The sequence below is a fragment of the Zosterops lateralis genome (genome assembly GCF_965231275.1).
Source record: "Zosterops lateralis genome assembly, chromosome: 7".
Lineage (NCBI taxonomy): Eukaryota > Metazoa > Chordata > Aves > Passeriformes > Zosteropidae > Zosterops > Zosterops lateralis.
The window spans coordinates 4,862,271-4,882,617 of record NC_139767.1 but is presented as its reverse complement, the minus strand read 5'-3'; the positions used below and the strand labels follow the sequence as shown (position 1 = coordinate 4,882,617).

The 20,347-nt window shown below is 40.4% G+C and overlaps 1 protein-coding gene across 3 annotated transcripts in view; it reads left to right on the top strand.

Moving 5' to 3' along the window:
- Nucleotides 1-20,347, top strand: part of UNC80 (unc-80 homolog, NALCN channel complex subunit) — a gene marked incomplete at its 5' end in the record, with an annotated part of 126,735 nt that overhangs the window by 32,422 nt on the left and 73,966 nt on the right. For 2 of the 3 annotated variants that reach the window (XM_083865824.1, XM_083865823.1), the window contains 9 exons: nt 166-313; nt 1,691-1,839; nt 4,197-4,363; nt 5,063-5,164; nt 7,222-7,436; nt 7,963-8,069; nt 8,560-8,659; nt 12,815-12,987; nt 18,687-18,899. In XM_083865824.1, coding sequence (XP_083721950.1) covers nt 166-313; nt 1,691-1,839; nt 4,197-4,363; nt 5,063-5,164; nt 7,222-7,436; nt 7,963-8,069; nt 8,560-8,659; nt 12,815-12,987; nt 18,687-18,899 — 1,374 coding nt within the window. The remainder of the gene's footprint in view (nt 1-165; nt 314-1,690; nt 1,840-4,196; nt 4,364-5,062; nt 5,165-7,221; nt 7,437-7,962; nt 8,070-8,559; nt 8,660-12,814; nt 12,988-18,686; nt 18,900-20,347) is intronic. The other variant, XM_083865822.1, reaches the window with a different exon arrangement.

Sequence of the window (20,347 nt, the reverse complement as noted above, 5' to 3'; positions counted from 1 at the left end):
ACTCTCTTTTGTGCTGAATTTCATTGACTGCAGAGGTGAACCTGCCTTGTTATGGGACTATTCAGAGACAGCAGAGCACTGGCTAAGTGCAAAATTACCTTGCTCTTGCTAGCAGAACTTGAGCATGTACTTTGATGTGATATGATTTGATGGATGCTCTTGCAGGCCCAGAACTGCCTCACAAAACTGTACAAACTGGATAAGATGCAATTCCGGCAGACTGTGAGAGATTATGTGAACAAGGATTCTCTCAATAATGTGGTGGATTTCCTGCATGCTTTACTGGGCTTCTGCATGGAGCCAATCACTGATAGTAAGTATACCTGGCATCAGAAAATGTCACTTCTCTGTTCTTAAACTGTGCCATCAGAAAGAAGCTACATTCTTGTCCTTTACAAACTAAAAAATGTGATTTGCTGTTCTCAGATTACATAAACTGTATCCATAGCTAGTGGGGGTCAGGGAATTGGACCACTTGGATCTGACCACCCAATGATCTTTCCTGGAGATCTTGTAGGACACAGTGCACCTGAAATTGAAGGGCTCTCTTTGATTCATCTTACCTCTTGTGAATAGCTCTTCATGGAAGAGATTTTTTTTCAGTGATGCCTCAGGCAGGAAGTTTTCTGCTTCATGACACGCCAAGGCACCAGGTGGAATGTTTAATACACAGTTTACTCTGAATGGAGATGTATAATTGAGCTTTAAAACCCTCTGTGATGCCTCAGATGAGGCAGTAAGCAGCAAGAGCAGCTTTGAATGAACAAGAATATGGACACACAGATACATATGCCTGCAGTTACAAATGTGTGTGCATGTGTATGTATACGGGGATTTGAGGATTTTATTTTTTTTTTAGGTTAGGAAAATCATCTTCTAATATGTGCTATTTTAGAACAATCAAACATTTATGCTTGGTCACTGCATGAAACAACAGTTAAGAGTGACTGTTTACAGAGTAGGAGTAGCTACTCTGAAACACATGGGGAGTCTGACTAATTAGTTAGCCTGTCTTTGATGCCAGGAATTTCAGAGAAAGCATCAAAAACACTGCTTTTATATAGCCAGCTTTCATGAAGAAGATTCCCATACAACATTTCCCTAAGAATTCATCCTTTATTGCCTGGCTTATTCTTTGAAGCATGGCAGCTCATGCAACTCTTGAAAGTCTTTTCTATGATCTGAGGAAACTGGGATGTTTTTTGAAATTCATGTAAATGCATAATTCTTTCTGAGTCTTTCTGAGAGCTTGGTGTCCTTGTGTACCTTCCAAGAAAAGCATTGCCATAGTTCAGAAGATTTTCATTTCATGGGTGTTGTCACTTTTCTGCTTAATCAAACATCTCTTATCCCTTAGAATAGTAACTAGAAAAGCTGGAGTTATTGTTCAAATTTTAAGCCTTATTCTGCACTTCTCTAAATGAGAGATGTGGATTAAACAAAGCTAGAATTGTCCTGATATTTTCAATCCTTTTTTGTAATACAGCTATTTCTGGGAAGCTTTCATACTTATCATTTATTTTACCCTTTGCTTCTGCTATATTTTTGTGGGGTGGGATTGTGAGAACTGAGCATAGGATATTAGGTGGGGGACATGTCCTTGTCTCATGTATCATAGTCCCTTTACATGAGTCTTTAAGCCCTCTCTTTGCTCCCAACAAGGTGGTTTGCTTATACTTGAATTTTACAGATAAGGCTGGATTTGGGAATAACTTCACCACAGTGGACAACAAGTCTACAGCCCAAAGTGTAGAGGGTATTATTGTGAGTGCCATGTTCAAGTCACTGATCACTCGCTGTGCATCCACCACTCATGAGCTCCACAGCCCAGAAAACCTGGTAAGCACTTGATACCACCTTAACAAAGTTACTTTTTCAATTGGGTGTCAGGAGTGAGACTTTACAGTGAATAATTCATTGAGTTCAACCAAATCCATGTAGCAAGTGATGCAGTCACAGCTGAAAAATTATATAAATGTGATGTCCTTTATGCATGTCTGGCTTGGCACCTGGGAACTTAAACAGGAAAAATGTTGTGCAGTCTGAATGAAAATTTCTTCTCTGTTCAAGCAGCTTCTGTGTTGTTCCAAATGGATAAGTAGCATAGTCTGGAGGAATTAATGAACAAGAAGAGCAATGACATTCTGGTTTGTATCAGCAATAGTGTGGCCAGCAGGTCCAGGGCAGTGATTGTCTCCCTATACTGGGCACTAGTGAAGCTGCATCCCAGGATTTGGGATCTGTTCTGGGCCATTCACTAAAGGACAGTGAGGTGCTGCAGCATGTCCAGAGAAGGGAAATGGGGCTGGGAAAGGGTCTGGAGCACGTCTTATGAGGAGCAGCTGAGGGAAACAGAATTGCTTAGCCTGGGGAAAAGGAGGCTCAGGGGAGACCTCCTTGCTCTCTACATCTTCCTGACAGGAGGTGGTAGCAAGGGGTGGGTGAGTCTCTTGTCCCAGGTAAAAGTGACAGGACAAAAGGAAATGGTCTCAAGATGCATCAGAGGATGCTCACATTAGATACTAGGAAAAATTTCTCCACTGAAATGGGAGGTCAGGTGTTGGAACAGGCTGCTCAGGGAACTGGTGAAATCACTTTCCCTGAAGGGATTTAAAAGATATGTGAATGTGGAACCAGGGACATGATTTTTTTGGTGGACTTGACAGTGCTGTTAATGGTTGGATTGAAGGGTCTTGGCAGTCATTTCCAACCTCAGTTATTCTATGATTCTAAGACCACAGCTGCCATGAATCAACTTTCACCAGAGGCAGTTCACTTGGTTGACTACATGGCCCGCTGGTGCCAGACTATGTGAATTACTGAACAGCAGCTTGGTAGTTCTTCCCAAGGTTTAGACAGACATTCAATTTACTGAACAATGATGGAGGGAAAGAAGGTGTTGCTTTTTGCTGTGTTTGTGCTGTCTTCCAGAGCAGTCAGTAGACTGGATGACATGAGCTCTCTTCTTCCAAACTGGTGTACTCAGGCCACCTGCTTTATTATCAGAAATTAGGATTTTTCGTGGAAGCGAACAAGAAACATTCTTGTATTCCATCCTTACAGCAGAGCTGTAGAGACACTGAAGTCCAGCTAAAGGGGCTCTGGGAGGTGAAGGGAGTAGGAGAAGGAAAACTACATTAATGCCTTAAACCAACAGAGTTGTCTACCGAATCCACTAGTTCTTATGGATATTCCTCCTTTGGAATGTTTGTCATGAGAGATTATTTGGTGGCATACAGAAAAACATGCCCCATTATTGGACCTAGATTAGGAGCACCAAATCTAAATTTTTCTTGTAAATTATGTGTCTTTCTAGACCCTTTTTTAGTGTGTAAGGTGGAAGTTATCCCTAATGGTAACAGTGTTAATTGTGCCTGTATGGAGAATACAATTAAGAGGATGTGTGCAGATTTGTTGCTGTTTTATCATTCTTTAAAGTCAATCTTGTGGTCAATATCTTACTTTTTAAAAAGTCTTAATCAGGATACAGGTGCAATTATGAGCTTGTTGGGTATTTTTTTGTTGTTGTTTTCCTTTGCTCCTTGCTGAGAATTTTCAGAATAGTCCAAGGTCTTTCAGGGAAGCTCACAGATTGTAAAACTGTTTCCTCCATCCCCTTGCCCTCAGATTTAGAGGTGGCTTGTACATCACAGATGTGTATGAATGTTCAGAACTAAAAAGGGCCTTAAGTGTAGGAGGTAGGTTGGGGAATGAGTGAGTCATTCCTCTCTCTTCATATGATGTGAAACTCTAAAATAATGAAAAAAAAAAATCCAAAGACATGCACTGATTCTGAAAAAACATGTAGTTGTTTGTACTCTACGTCCTCTCACATACATCTGAGCTATTTCATGCCTTTTAAGTTTATGGTCTAGGTGAATGGTATAAACCAAACTTTAAGTCATCTTTGTAGCTCCCTCATTTCGCAGCTCTTTTAGCCTCTGATACCTCTCCATCTGCTGTATCCCATTGCAGATCATGTTCCATAATAATGCTCCTCCTTGTCTGCTTCTTCTGAGTGCACTATGAGTTTCCAGCCAAAACCCACAAACCATATACCTGAAGAGTAGATCACACAACAGCCAGAGGAGAAGTAATGGCCTGGTGAAGTAGTACCTCAGAAAGTATTGACTCTCACTGCTTCTTTAGAAGCTGCAGACTGAATTTGTTCTTTTTCATGGTGTCTTGCTGCTCAGGGCTTGTATTGTGACATCCGACAGCTGGTCCAGTTTATCAAGGAGGCTCATGGGAATGTGTTTCGGAGGGTGGCACTCAGTGCCCTCTTGGACAGTGCTGAAAAGTTAATACCAGGAAAGAAGACAGAGGAAGCAGACCAAGAGCCAAAACCTTCTGGGAGCAAAAGGTGGGTATCAGGAGGGAGAAGGTAAATGGCTGACTCGCACATGACTCTATGACTATCTGTGCTGAACACAAATATAGGAAGGCCAAGGGATTGTTTTGTCTTTGTAGCATGTCAGTTCTTGATGTACAGACTTGTGCTGTGGCAGCAGCCTCCTTTAAAATTTAATGATCTGAGAATGCAACAAATTTGCAGAGTAAAGCATTGGCAGTCTCATATAACAAGCATAAGAGAATGCTGCCATGGAAACACTGGGATAGGGAAAGGTTAGCAGAACTAAGAAGCATAGTATCACTCTCAAAACACTCTGTGGATGTACTTTTTAATATGCCTCACATCCTTTGGGATGTGTACCTATTTTTCTGACAGGTAAACCCTGGTATGTAAAACAAGTCCTAGAAGAAATCTAATGCTGACATGCTTCTTTATCAAAAAGAAATTTCCTCTGGTGCTTTGAGGAATTTGTCTTATTAAAATGTTGGGAAGAAGGATTAAGAAAGTTGATAAAGTCCTGAAAATGTTGGCTTTGCTGCTAAGAGCTGATGCCTCTTTTGGGAATAATGTGTATTTAGAGACAGTAAGTTGCTAAGGAGAGGGTACATGTCTAAAGCTACTTTTCAGGTTTCCATATTCGCTCCTATGTGGTGACCATGAGATGGGCCATCCATTTCCTTTGGCTGATGATTTATCTTGTATGTGCAGATCTGAGGCAGGAAGTGTCATCATTGACAAGGGCCAGGCCTCAGCTGCCCCTGATGAATGCCGCAGTTACGTCTCAAGCCGCCCCATGCAAACTCCAGAACAGTAAGTTAATATTGAATTGTTCCATGTGTCAGCGCCAGCAGCTTCCTCCTGGGGTTAGTACTAATGGACGGGATAGCAGGATTAGATGTTTGGATGGTGCAACAAACTGTTGAGTGTCTACACAGGAGCTAGTGCAAACAACCAGGTAATGCCTGTTTTCAGTGGCAATGGTTTTCAATTTCAGTGGTAATGGTACTGCCTGTTTTCATTGGCAATGGTAATCTCAATGGCAGTGCTTTTCAATTTCAGTGGTAATGCCTGCTTTCAACTGGACCCATCCTGGTTTTGATAGGGAAACAGCAGAGATTTTCAAATTACAGTAGATTTGTCAATATTGTGTACCATACTGCCATAGCATGTTAATTCCTCAGAGATTTAACCACAACTGTTCTCCAAGTTTTGTTTGTACTCCTGGGTGCAATAATTTTATTAATTTTCAACTCCATTAATGCTTCAGTGAGAGCCATCCTCTTCCTGACCTGCCTTGGGCACGTAGTCTCCAAAGATTGCTGTAGTTCCCTCTTGAGCACAGGGAATCAACCTGCTGTTGGCATTGTACAACTGAAATCTATGTCCAAAGAATTCTGCCATTTACTATTGAATTAAACTTAAACAATACTCTTAAGAATTTTAGGAAATTGTACAAACGGCCACCAGTCCCTAAGTAATTTTGGTCAAGTCATGTAACTCCTCTGAAAACGTGTCTGTCCTGTTAAAGAGCTTTGAGATGCACTGCATGAAGACATGGCTTGCACAAGGGCCCAGAGCTCTACTTCACATATTCTCCTGCCTTAATTGAGCCTGCAAAGTCTCACTGTATCTGAGACAGCAAGAATAACACAAAGCCTTTTACTGCTCTGCAGGATTGCAGCAAGTTGTTCCTCTCTGAGCCCTGCCATAGCCTTGGGACATCTCAAGAATATAGTAAAAAAATGTTGTCCCAATTCCAGTACTTACAGGTTCACAAATGGTTGTCATGATGTTCTAAAGCTTCCTGGTACAAATGCTTGTAGAAATTCCTTATTTGGTCATTCATTTTGATTTAAAGAGGGTGGTTTACTTTCATATGTAGAAATTAAAAATTGGATGACCTGTTCAATGGATGTTATGAATGGAGAGGAGATCTTAAGTCCTGCCTTTGACTCACATTCCTGGCAGTAATTCTTTTCAGGGGTGACCTGCACCCCAGAGCACTCTCACTTCTTAGGTTCTTAATAATGGCCAATTGGGTCTATTACATGAATTATTTATTTAATAGACACAAATTTAACTGTCATAAGACTTTAACAGATTTAACAGATTACTACACAGGATAAACAAAAGAAACATTACTAGTAGATGAGCAATTCAGTGGACTGTAATGATAAGGTTATTACAGTCCACTGAATAGCTCTATTACAGCTGAAGAAGAAATAGTATAGATTAGGATTCAATGTATCTTATCATGCAGTTTCTGATGGGGCATACATAAGAGATCTTTTGCTCTCAATTTCTGGAGAAGTAACCACAAAGATGCTTCCAAGCTTGGGGAGCCCTGCACATTGCCAGGGATGGAATGTGGATGAGACTTCTGCCTCCATGAAAATTTGTGTAGCTTTTATAGTTGCAAAATAAAGTGTCTCTTAGTTAATGATTCCTTGCTTACCTCTTTACATCTCGCTCTCAAGGAATGTTTATTGTCATCTGGGGGGGTCTCACTGCTTTGGCACCAGAGATAACCCACACTGGGCAGATGCTCAAAAGGGAGTTATCTCACCCATGTGCACCAGCTGGTGGAAAGTGCAGATAAGCTTTCTGTGGTGGTGGGAGGAACAACATTCTGGCACAGTGGAAAAGCACCTAAGGGTTGCAAAGATGGTTATTTTGTGTCTTGAACAATATTGAGTGTGTTTCCAAGCTTCTGTCCAACTAAGAACAGCAGTATATTTGAAATTTGAAATGAAACAACCTCAAGTAATAGAAAGGTTAGAAGGGGGCTGCAGAAAGGAGGTCTCATTTCTCTGAGCATTCAAACTTCACTGAAACACAGTTCATGCTTTGCATACCTTCTGTTCCAGTGATGAGCAAAACCAAGGGGCCAATCTGGGACGCAAGGACTTCTGGAGAAAGATGTTCAAGTCCCAGAGTGCAGCCAGTGACACCAGCAGCCAATCTGAGCAGGACACATCCGAGTGCACCACTGCTCACTCCGGAACCACCACGGACAGGCGCTCCCGCTCTCGCTCCCGACGCATCTCCCTTCGAAAGAAACTCAAACTTCCCATAGGTAAATGTATGTCTCTTTCTATTCTATATACATATTGCATGTGCAGAGAAATACAGCTAGATAGAGCTGTCTTGAGAAATACTGCAAAACAGTTCCTTATTGTCTGTATATTCTCCCAGAGGAAGCTGTGATTTGCTGCTCTGTCCATTTTACAGATGGGGAACTGAGGCCAAGGGAAATGTAAGCAATTTGCCAAAGATACCAGGGATATATTTGTCAAAAAATATTATTGAAACTTTCCCCCAAAGTAGTAGGCTAGTACTGTAATCTTACAGGCACTGTTCCTGTCTGTAGAAGATAAATGTTCCAGATTAACATTTGTTAGACAGAGAATATATCTGTTACAATTCCCAGGGCCTGGCTTTGCATGGTAGTTAACACATGCTTACATGAAAATGTTACCTTATGCTTTTTTCCCATTTTCCCATGCCTTAGAGTGGCCACTGTGGAGAAATATACTGGAATTGCTAAGAAATAGATTCTTCTAGGAAGAATTTTTTAGATTTGTACTGAGTGGCTTATTCTGCAACAGGGAATTGGCTGAAGCGCTCCTCCCTCTCTGGCCTGGCTGATGGAGTGGAAGATCTGCTAGATATCAGCTCTGTTGACCGTCTCTCCTTCATCAGGCAGAGCTCCAAGGTAAATGTGTCAGGCTGGATTAAAGAGAGCTTGAAAAGGCAAGATCTGACTGGTTTTAGCTGCACAGGGTAGCATTTTTATTCAGTATGGACTTTGCAGCTAACGAGACTTGTCACAGAAGTCTCCAGAGTAGAGCCATGGGAATTTGACGCTGGACTTTTGTAACTCATGGTGAAGACTAGGGTAAACTTACACTGTGCTGGTGAGTCTGCTCTGGTGCACTGAGAGGGAAGTGCAGGCTCTGTCAACACACTTCAGCTTTAATTTTTGGTCACACTTCTCCTTCCTTCTTTGTCCTTTCACAGCCTCTCAAGAAAGATCAGTCCTTTAAGCAGAAAGCTTAAAAGATGAAGCGCTTCAGCGTATGTAACTCTGTGCAGACCCAGTTGTGTTGCTCTGGTGACCCTTGCAGCCCTTCTGTAGGTGTTTGTGTCTAAGCAGGGAGCCCGTGCTGTGGCACAGGCTGACCAGCCCCTCTGTCCCTGCACAGGTGAAGTTCACCAGCGCAGTGAAGCTGTCTGAAGGAGGGGGGCCAGGAGGAGGCCTGGACAACGGGCGAGACGAAGAGGAGAATTTCTTCAAGCGTCTTGGTAAATGGCGCACCTGCCGAAGACACCCATCCAAGCTTCATCACACAGAAGAAAAAGATGGTTAGAAATCAGGGTTCTCGTCTCCTTTTTTTCTTTCTTTTTTTATTCATTTTTAAAAATATGTTTCTTTCTGTATTTTTACCCCTTTCCCTTTTTTCCTGCTTTCACCATGGTTTTTGTCTCCATTGTAGCCTCCTCCAATTTTTTAGTCTTTGTAACTGTTTTCTTTCCCTTCCTTCTTTCTTTTATTTTGATTTAGAAAAAAGCTCTGGTAATTTTTTTTTTCTAAAAAAATTGGACTATCCAAATAAATTATATGATGCAACATTTGAGCTTTTAAAATCAAATTAAATTTGGTCAATACACTTGAAAAATTAATGCTTGCTTCAAAGCACTCATTCAGTTCAAAATTAGGTGTGTAAATCTTCTGTTGTCCAATACAACAATTCCATCAGTTTTTTTGTTTAGTTTTGTTTTTTCAATTTGTAACTATTTGACAGCTTTAGCGAATATCAGCACAGAAATGGAAAACCCTACACAAACCTTGTTGTAATTATCTCTTTTCTTCTGTGTTTGCATGTCTAGTCTCTGCATACCATTTGTTAGGGATGCTGTCCCTTTTTCTTAGCACACAACATAATAAAAACACTCCTTTTCTTTTCCAGAGAAATGTATTTAATTGTTATGTATTTTCAAAGTCAGCAGTGTCTGAAAAGTGCCTTTATGAATAATACAAGGTCATGGTATAATCTGTTTTAAAATGTCATGCAGTCATTGACATGCTCATGTCAGCTCAAAGCACGTCCTTCTTGTCAGGGGGATAACCTTGGATCTTGAAGTTCCGTTACTTTTTTTTAAAGACATCAAAACCTGATTCCCAAAAACACACAAAATTTAGTCAGTTTTATTTTTAGCATGATTTCTGTAGTTTTACAATATGCTACATTTTCTGGCATTATGTTTGGTTTTCTTCACTTTGCTATTGCATTGTGTGTATTTTGCCATCACCTGTCCCAGGCCTGCAGTGTAATGTGTGTAAGGAATTTTTAAGGCAAGTGATACTTGCAAAATATAAGATAATATACATATTGTCACTATAAACTGGTCATTATCTGCCACTTGTGAGTGGTGGTGCTTTTCAGGTAGCTCCTAGATGAAAAGCAATGTTTCTTTGTGAGAATGTATCAGTTTAGCACTTTGTTGTAGTCTGGTAGCATTCCCCAGCAATGGGAGGAATTAGTTTCTTCATCCATGCTTTGTGCTGAAGTAGGTATGAAATATTTCCACCATATTTCCTCCCAGCTCTCACTGGGAGAGAAAATGAGCTGAGAAGGCTAATTTATTAGCAGTGCTAATAAAAAATGGCTGAGGGGCAGTGAGAACTTTACAGAAGCACACCTGTGAGATGACCTTCATATTTTGTTGTAGAAAATAACTTTTTTTAAATCTTGCTAATACAAGAGTGATATAAGCTTTTTAAGCAAAGTGTGACAGTTAAGGACACTGTATCACTGTATTTACAAGGATCTTGATATGCAATGAAAGCCACATAGCTTTGGCAAAAATAATTGTATCTGCCCTGTGTATGTCTGTGCTGTGCACAGAGATATCAATGTGAGGCCTGTGTAACCCAGTAGAACAGCAATAGTATATTGAGCCTTCAAATTTTCTGTGCTTCTCTGTCTTTCATACAGATGATCAGTTTTTCTGTGCTTAAAAGGAGAGAATAAAAGCCTTCTAGTGGTGGATGGGTGTACTGTTAATTCCCTTAAGATCTGATCCTGAAGCATTATATTGGAACCTCTCTCTGGCTTCTCATTTTTGTCATTCATGCTGTTATGCTATTACTTTGCTCATGATTTTTCCATGTGGTGTTTCCTTTTGTGTTTTTGGGTTTTTTAACAATAGACCAAATTTAAGAGGAAATGGATAAAGGAGAAATAAATTACATTAAAAATTATAAAATGTAGAATAATTTGTGACATCATGTATGAACTGTAGTCTTCATTGTGATTTATCATGTAGACCACTGGAAATTCTGTGTTATATATGTATGTAAGCATACATATGTTGGTGTATCTGTATGTGTGCATATGTATACATATATACACACATATATATTTACACATTCATATGTAAAAATATTTATTTTAATGATATTTTTTACCTATACTAAGAGCAAAGCACATAGACGTGTACAGTTACAGAGCACTTACATGAGACCCATTATGTTCCTTTGGGCACTGACTGAGGACGCTGTGAGTGACCACAGAAGTTGTCAGGGTGATCAAGGCACAGCAGCTCAGGCTTGCTCTGAAGGATGGGCTCACGGTCACAGAGGGAGCAGCTGTGGGGCAGGAGCCTGTGTCTCCTGCTGCATTAGGAAATGGTCTCTGCTCTTTGGGCGAGGTCTTCTGCAGGCCTGAGTTGCATGAATTAGGTCAGTGAGGGCTGCCCTGATCTCACCAAGGCTACTCCAGGGTGTGCATTACAAGGGACAGTCACCAGCTGCCTCTGAAGAATTGTCCTGTAAAGCTTCAACAGAATGCAAGGTATGCCACTGAGCTCAGATGGACAAAAGCTCTGCTAGCTCTATAGTGTGGGTTAGGGACATCCTCAGGCAGGTTTGTGTTTCTCATACAGGCACAGGCTTAACAGGGCCCTGAATAGGAAACATTTGTTTGTACCTCAAATATGAGTTAGTGTTATGACAGTCATAGCAGGAAGGTTCAGATAAGATATATAAAAGCTATAAGAAAACAGAAGGACGTGGAAGGATGTTTGTGACTGCTTGGATGTGTAAGTGTTCTACTTGTTCTTTCTACTTGGTTTGATCCATTTCGGTGGAATATTTTCCTGACATGGGAACATTTTGTTGCTGGTAACTAGGTACAACTTCACTGGAGAGAAAAAAAAAGACAAGGAATTTGTGAAGAAGTCTCTTGAAATTTGATATACCTCTGTCTTCAAGGGAAAAGAGGAGATCTACATTGTCATTTTCTGTTGTGACTTTTTTTGTGGTGCATAAATGCTTTCCAAGTAATTCTAGGGAGTGCATGCCCAAAACACTGTGTGAAAGAACTTTGACTTTCAGCTGTTCTTCTTTCCTGAAGTAGTCAAAAAGTCTTGTAGAGCTGATGTTTTTACTCTTGTCTTTCAAATAATCTACTTTTAAAATCCAATTTTGAATTCTCCACTCCATGTGCTCTTCTTCAGTGCTTTATCCTTCAGTGTTCTGTAAACTTTTGTACTTTCAGGTGTAAACAGGGAGATTCTGGCAGAAAGCCCAGAAACTGACTATCTTTTTTTTTTAATCAAACATTTTGGCCTTGAAACAGCTTTCCTTATTTCTAATTTCTGTCTTTCTACCATTCTCTCAACTCTGGGTACCAACTGCAATAATGATCTTCTGCACTAGAAGCGCTAATTTGGATTAGTTGATTTATGATGTGAACTCTATACAGTTTAAACTTGTCCTTGAAGTGGGATGCCATCTTCATTTTTGAATGGAACTCTTTTCCATCCTGAAGTGTACAAGACTCTTCAAGGGAGAGAGGCTGAAATGATGATATTCTAGGAGCTGAGACCAGTCTCAGTTTCCTCTTTACTCTTGTGGTAGTTGCAGATGTATGCCTGAAAAAAGGACAGAACTTGATTTCCATGTAGACTACACAGTCACACTGATTTTTCTGTCCTAGTAGATGACATATTACTAAATTGATCCATAAGAAATAAGGGTTATGCATTCTGCACTTTAAAGTAGACTCAAAGGCAATAGAGAAGTAAGGTAGGAGCTTGTTAAGGAAAAAAAGACTGTAAACAAGATGATCTATATTAAAGAGGTGGGGAGGAAAGACAATATCTTAGTTCACCTGTGCTGGAGTAGTAGTTCCACCACTGAGTGTGGTGGAACTAGTCTGTGCAGATATCAGTATGACCAATAACAGAATCTGACTAGTTGTATATCTGTTTCATGGAAGTCATGAATGTTGTAAAAATGAACCTGTTGTCTTCAAGATAACAGAAGCAGAGTAAGGGATTTACACTAAGACTGTACTCATCAAGATTTTTGTTCCCCATTTTTTACTGGTGAGAGACTGTGTTCCCTTCTCTCTACCCCTCCCTGCATCCCCTCTGTACTCTCTACCTCTTTAGGTTGCCATAGCTTTGATGATCACTTGACCTCCAAACAAGAAGGAGGAAAATCCAAGAATGTTGTGAACCTGGGAGCGATCCGCCAAGGCATGAAGCGCTTTCAGTTTCTGCTGAACTGCTGTGAACCAGGCACTATCCCTGATGCCTCCATTCTGGCAGCAGCTCTAGATCTTGTAAGTCACTCTTGGTCTGTTGTTACCTGCTGGGAGCATGTGCATATGTGGTGGTCCACCATCAGTCACTAACTAATGCTCTTCGTGCCCCACAGAAAGAATGTAAAGCATCACAGCAGTGCCAGCTGCTGCTGGTTGTGGTAGTGTTAGGTGGAGCTTTAGCATCTGTGAGTGGACAAGTTTGCAGACAAAATGGATCCTTTTTTGTTACATAGCTCCCCATAACTATGTTATTGCCAGTGCAAAGCTTGTATTGTTGTCTTCATGCTTCGCTCACAGACACTCTGTTTCTGCTCCTAGTGTCAATCTACAGAATAATGATTGAAGATTGGATAAACTACTTGGAGAGGTGCAGGAATTCCACTCTCGAGTTCTGACAGAGTTATAAGTACATTAGGCAACACTCAACTAATAGTCACCAGAGCCAGTCGGTGTAAAAAAAAAAAATCAGCGTGTGCGTGCTTTTAAATGTGGATATTGCTGATACGCCAGTGCAAATCAAAGTGACACAATTCAGTCCCTTCCTGATATTCTGTATCTCCTTCCTTCCTTCTTATCCTTGCAGTTGTGTTTTTTAACAATCCTTCCCATTACTAAAACTGTGGCATTCAGCCTGTGATTCATGAGCCAGTGGGGCTCTGTGAGGTGTTTATGTGACAAGCAAGGAGTGTGACAAATACAACTATGAAAAACCAAGCAAACATTAGCAATTTCTCTGCATGCTGCTTTTCTACTTCCTTCTATAAGTGTTTGGCTGTGTGCAAGCTGAAAAAAGATTAAAAACCACTGCTCTCAGGGCATTCACATGCTCTCTATCCCTTTTCTTCCCACGCCCCACCTCTCACCTGTGTGACTGCTGTGCCATTTGTGCTCAAATTCAGTTTCTTTGCTCACTGCTGGAGGTGTCAGGCTCATGGACTCTGCCTTCCTGCTAGCCCTGTGCCCTGACCTTTGCTGCACTGCCTGTTCCATGGCTGTAGGGATGTAATGCTCTGTGCACCACTCCTTTGCACCTTCATCTTAACCTTGCATACTTGGTCTGCAAATTCAAGCATGCTTGCATTAGTGTTGGTCTGGAGTTCCTGTTGTTGTCAGTTCCCATTTAGCTCTGCTGTTTGGAGTGCTCCTCATCTATCTTCCAACAGACACAGGTTCCACTCACTGTTTCCCACACTTCCTGCCAGAGATTGTTGTTCCTCTGGATGGAAGCTGTAGATGCAGTGGCTGATAGAGTGGCTCTTACCAGTCAGGGTTGCAGTGAGCTCAGAAAAGGTGGCTTGTAACCTGCTGACTGTGCAACACCCAACCTCAGTCTTCAAGGCTTCCAGGCTGCCACCCCATTGCAAATTCTACACTAACAGAGTCAGTAAGGTACATGGGCAGGAAGAGCTCATTCCTAGCAAGTTTGTCACCAGGATCCTTCTGAAGATGCACTACTCTGTGATTTAATAAATCAGATGATAAAATGGGGTTTGGCAATTATGACTTTATTGCCTGTTAATATCCTCCTTAATTTTTAAATTTTCCAAATGCCTAAGTACAGACCAGTTTATTCTATGCCCATGCAGGAAATCAGCTGGAAACTACCAGTCAGAGTGAGCTGTTTGAAGATATTTAAATTCCAGAGCTGACTTTTACAAACTAAAGTGTTACCGTCTCTCCATTCCCCTGAAGGATGCAGACAATTTTGGTATTTTAATTTCTAAAAGGTCTTCAGCTAAAGATGAAGGAAGGCTTCTCTAATTATAGCCTTGGGAGACTCCAAGTACCTTTTCAGTTGGCATTTTGTCTACCAAGTATTGGAGATGTATAGAAGTTAGGCAGTCACATGCAGTGTATATTTTAAAAGATGACAGCCTGTTATCTCACTGTATTGGTTAATGGCAATGGAAAATTCCCACATTATATGTCAGTAGAGTACACCCAAAAGGAAGCATTCTGGGTGTTTTAACTTCTGTTTTTAGGCTTTTGAAGTCATAGTTTGAATCAGGTCTGATGCAAATGAAAAGCTTCTTAAGTCATTTTATCTAGCCTAGTTGCTAAGCAACCTTTAAAAAATGAAAGGCAAACAGTTCCAGTTTCAGTTCTTCCGTAATTTTTCTGAGTATGATTTTTCATGCAGTTTTGCACAATTCTATTCTTAAAACAACTTTGAAATCTTTTGATCAGCCTGGATGTTTGTATGAGCTTGCCACACTGATTTAAAGAATTAGAACAGTGAAGCAAATGATAGATCCTTATGCAGCTAATAATTTTTGTATATTAAAATGAGTGTTGCCTTAGGTTTAGCAGCTATGCAGTTAACTTATTTTCCTAGAAGCAGCATCCATACTTGAATAATTTTTTAAAACTACAATCAATATATGAATGTGCAAACATTCAGTGATAATTGATATATTGCAGACAGCTTCATCTTTATATCCCCAGCTTAAATCCAGACTTTGCAATAGAAAAATTGATTTACTTTGGGATATTTCAATCTATGCTTAAGTTAGTGTTGAGGGTTCCAATGAACTGCTGTCTAGGATTGTGTTACTATTTACCTAAAGTATCCTAATTAGGCTGCTGTAAATGACCAGCTTTTCTTTGACCATGACCCTGTCATCATTACCTTTCTCCAATAAGATGTCTGAGCTCATTTGTTGTAACATGTAAATCTTTTATCCTTGTTGAAATGCAACAATTGTACTGTTTTCTGGGAGGATTGTGTTTAAGATGACCTGCTAAGTATTGAGACAGTAGAAGCAAAGTCTAAATTGCAAGAATATTTGTCAATATCTTGACTCCATGTCACCCTGAGTCTTAGGCAGACTCTATTGCTGCCATGTCCCTGTTTCCATGGCAGAAATATTTCTCTGTGGAAGTGCTTCTGATTGGGAAGGAAGTCAGAGATTGCTACAAACAGGTCCCAGAATAAAAGACTGGGAACAAAAACAAAGAGCTGTGTCATGGACTGTACTTGATCATTTTGTAGATATAATCAGAGAGGTCTGAACTACTTGAAACAGGCAATTCTCCAAGACACTAGTTAATAATTTACTTGCAATCTGTCTTCATGTACTTGCTAAGACAAATTTCATGTCAGACTTTTGCTTAGACAAAGCAGAGCTATCCAGTCAGCACCTTTTGAGAGTACTCAAATTTACTTTGGCATCTGTTAGAAGTATGTTTTTGGTATTACATGCCTTTCTTTTCTGTCTTGAAAAGACTAGAGCCAAAAATGAATTTTTGCTCAAAGTGCCATGTTAACTGTAAGAAGGGACTCAAGGAAAATTACCATTGATTGATTAGTGTGGTAAAAGTCATTGTTCTTGAAAAAAACTGCACATAGGGTCTCTGTAGTCATAAATCTGCAGAATCAGGTTTACATGAACAGTAAGGTGATGCTGTGAAATTCCGAATCCATTGTGTATTTGGTTCCTTCCACCCAGGCTGTTTGCTCTTTAGAACAAATCAGGTTGTCTGTTGAAAAAACTTAGTGGGATGACTTGAATTGTTAACAAACTGGCGAATTCATGTAAATTTATACAGTAAAAGAACAATTTTCAAGGTGCAAAACAATATAGTAAGTCTAATGTTAAAACTGGACTTGTGAACAGTTGCATGGGCATGGACAGACTTATAAGAGTATTGCTGCTGTGTCAGGTTTTGACAGTGACCATGGTAACTTGTGTTCTTTTCAGCTTCCCATCACCTGCCTGATTAATTTCTCTCCATTTGTGATGTGTTTCTCTGTTGTGTGAATCCATCTCTGTTCATTCTGTCACATCTTCATCTTTCTCTTGCTGCTGCTGCTTCAGGTTTCTCAGAGCCTCAGGTAAGCAATCACAGGGAGCTTGTGCCTTATGATGTTCAGAAAGTCCTTTGTGCAGGTCTTTTCAGTGATTTTTAAATAATATAGTGATTTTTAATCCTGCTCCTCTCCTTTGCCTCCCATCCTACATATCCTCCTTTAATCATGGTAGTTGTGTGCTTTCATAATGTTCGCAACACGTTTCTTCACAGGATACCAGTATGCCAAGAAATTTTGACTTTTTTGCCAGTGAACTAAACCAATAGCAGGCTAAAGCTGGGGCTTTAATTCTTCATGTATGTCTCCATGGTTAAGGTTTTACTTAGTGAGAATAAAATAATAAAATCCTCAACTATTATGTGTTCTGTATTGCATGTAATCAACCAGTAGTTTGTAATATTTTTCCAGGTGCTAGATGTTAGTTTTTTTCTGGTTAGTAAGTGTCTGCATTCAGATTTCTGCCTTCTTCATCAGAACATCATGGCATCTTAAATCTTCCTTTTCAAGAGAATCGCTTTTTTCCCCCCAACGTTTGTAAAAATGTGAGCAAAAGCTGTAAATAGATGTTGTGTCAATAATTTCTTAAATTGAACTTCAGGAGCATTGGTCCAAAATTTCTTGTTTTCAATTTTTGATTGGGACACTCTTGGAGGCTCTATTTAATAATGTTCAACAGACTATCTTACGGGGTCTCGGGGCCTGTCTAGTACTTACAGACCACATTTGACAAGCCCTTCTTTATAAGTAGATGCTGATCTGCTTAAATTATTTCATTAAAGCTGTCAACATCTAAAAGTGTGTAACACACATATGTGCTCTGTGAAATCCCCGTTAGTGAACCTTTTAAAGCCAGCTGGTAAACTATAGATATTGTTGTATTAGTTTTAGAAACTGCTGAATGCAGGAGTTTTGGTTGTGAAAATTGCAGGAAGAAAGGGGAAAATTAAATGGAAATGAGGAGAACCATTTGCTTTTTAGTCACTTTCCATGTCTGTAAGGATGTTATTTTGGCAGTTTAGACTGCTGGGAAAAAGAGCTATTCTGGAGTCTAAGCTACCCTTTAGGAAACAAAATTACTCTGTCCATTTTTTGAACATTTCAGAAAGTTTCAGAAGCATTCTTTATTGGTCTAACATGTGTCCTGCTGGGTTATTTAATACAAACTAAGATGCACTCAATATAATTTCTCCCATTAAGGTGATTCTTCCAAGCCAGAGACAGGAGGATTTTGCTCTGGAAGCTAGTCAGTCCCTTCAAAACTCAGCTGCCTGTTGTTATTTCAGTACTGAATTGCCTGACACCTGCTAAGGTGGTTGAAATTTGGCCAGTGAAATTTTGTTGACTTATGCCAGTGTTCTGTCTCCACAGGTATTAATTATAACTGCAAAATAGTGCTTTTCTTAGTTTTAACAAGGCTCTATTTATGCTTTCATCCCGAAGATTCAGAAGCAGAACCTAAAGTGACAAATGCTAGGATTTGTGTGGCCATGATGTCATTTGCTCCTGCAGTATTTGCAGCCTTAGTAGCAAAGGTGAAACTAAAACTTGATTTGTTTGTGCAGTGACAGTGCTAGATGCACGCTTCTGCTTTTGCAGTTAGATGGTAGGCGAAGGAGAACCATTACAGAGGGGTATAATGCTCTTTTTAAGTTTATATTGTGTTTCTTTCTGCCACTCTAATGTTTGGACTGAGAGACTGTTCAGTATTTATGAGCTTGCTTTTAGTACCTCAAGAGGTGAGACTTATGCAGAGCAACTCTGGTGTCAACTTTGTGTGGAGAGCTTGCTCACACCATGTGACTCCTTGGCAAGCTCGCAAAGCAATTTTTAAGGTGCAGAATACTCTAATGCTCGGGGAGTTTTGCATTTTTTGCTTTTAAGGTGTTTTTTTTTGCCAACCTTTCAGGAAGCTCCGGTGGTGGCACGAGCAGCCCTGTTCCTGGAGTGCGCCCGCTTTGTCCACCGCTGCAATCGTGGCAGCTGGCCCGAGTGGATGAAGGGCCACCACGTCAACATCACCAAAAAGGGCCTGTCCCGAGGCCGTTCTCCCATTGTGGGCAACAAAAGGAACCAGAAGCTGCAGTGGAATGCAGCCAAGCTCTTCTACCAGTGGGGAGATGTAAGTGTTTGTTTCTCTTCCAGCTATGTTAAAAATTACAGTAAAATATAAAGGTAATTGGATCCTTGGGGAGGCTGACCTGAAACAGAGGCTGGACAGAGCTAGTGAATAAAATAGATATTTATTGAAAGGCCACTAGAATACACCTTGGGCAGGACAAGAGCCTGGCCAGGGTTACACCCAAGGTAGACCCAAACTGGTCACAAAATGGATGACTGATCATGAGGTCTCACACTTTTATAAGTTTTTGTCCATTTGCATATTGAGGTTTAATTGTTCAATTACAGTTCAGGTTATTAAGTCAAGTCCCATCCTTCTTGTTCCTCCCTTCAGTCCACCTTTGTTTGTGCTTTTGGGCCTGAAAGTTGTCCATGGTCTCCAGCAGGAAAAGGATTTGTTTTGTCTCCCTACTCTGTGAAGAGCTGACTGACACTTAATATGAGGCTCAGAACTGCACCCCTGGGCAGCACAGAACCTGAAATACATGAAAGCTAAAACTTAAGGCATCAGATCCTATACAGAATTTCAGTCCTTGTAAGAAGAGGACTCAGTAAGATGGACTTCCTTCCAACTTGCACTTCATAGCCTGCCAAGATCACTCCTTCCCCTAAGAGAAATGACTTTGCTAGGACATGTTCTCTCCAAGGATCTGTGTGGCTCATTCTCCTTTTTCCAGCACTTGGCATATGTGAATAGCTAAGGAAAAGGGAAAATATGGGGTATGATACTACTTTCTATTTTTCTTGCTTCCAAATATATTTAGCTTAGGGCTCCTTGAACTAAGTGTGGTGCTGTATATTTAGTAATGAGTTTCTCTTTACCATACTTAATTCAGTTCCTCTTTGCACCCATACAGACTGTTAGCACTTACTCTTTGGCAAGGAATTCTACAGAGCTACTATGAGTCATGTAAAGAATTATCTCTTCTTGTTTGGCACTTGAATCCTTGAAGTTTTATTTGATTATGATCTCTTACCATACAGGAACAAGGCAATTGCCTTATCTGGCCTTGTGAGTGCCACTTGCAATTTCCTTGTAAAGCCCCCAGGATATAATTTCTGAGTGTCTGACATGTATACAGGTCATTTCTCAAAACTCTAATTAGTGAGAGAAGTTCCTTTGACCAGTTACAGAATGTCATTCTGGAAGTAGGCTTTGTGGTTCTCACCTGTTCTGAAAACTAGTGATTTTTACAGAGCATTATGATTCCTGTCCTCTTTGTCATCCCCTCCCCCCCCAAAAAAAAAGAAGACATAAAATCCAGTGCTTATGGAATTTTAAAATAATTTTCTGCCTTGCTGACCTGAATTCTTGTAGGTTAAACCAACACTACTTCTCAGTGGAGCACATTGTATGGAACCTCAAAATAGCTGACCATATCAGTACCTTCCCACCACAGAACAGCCCAGGGGGAAAATCCAACTTGGGTGTTAGAACCTGAGCTTAGT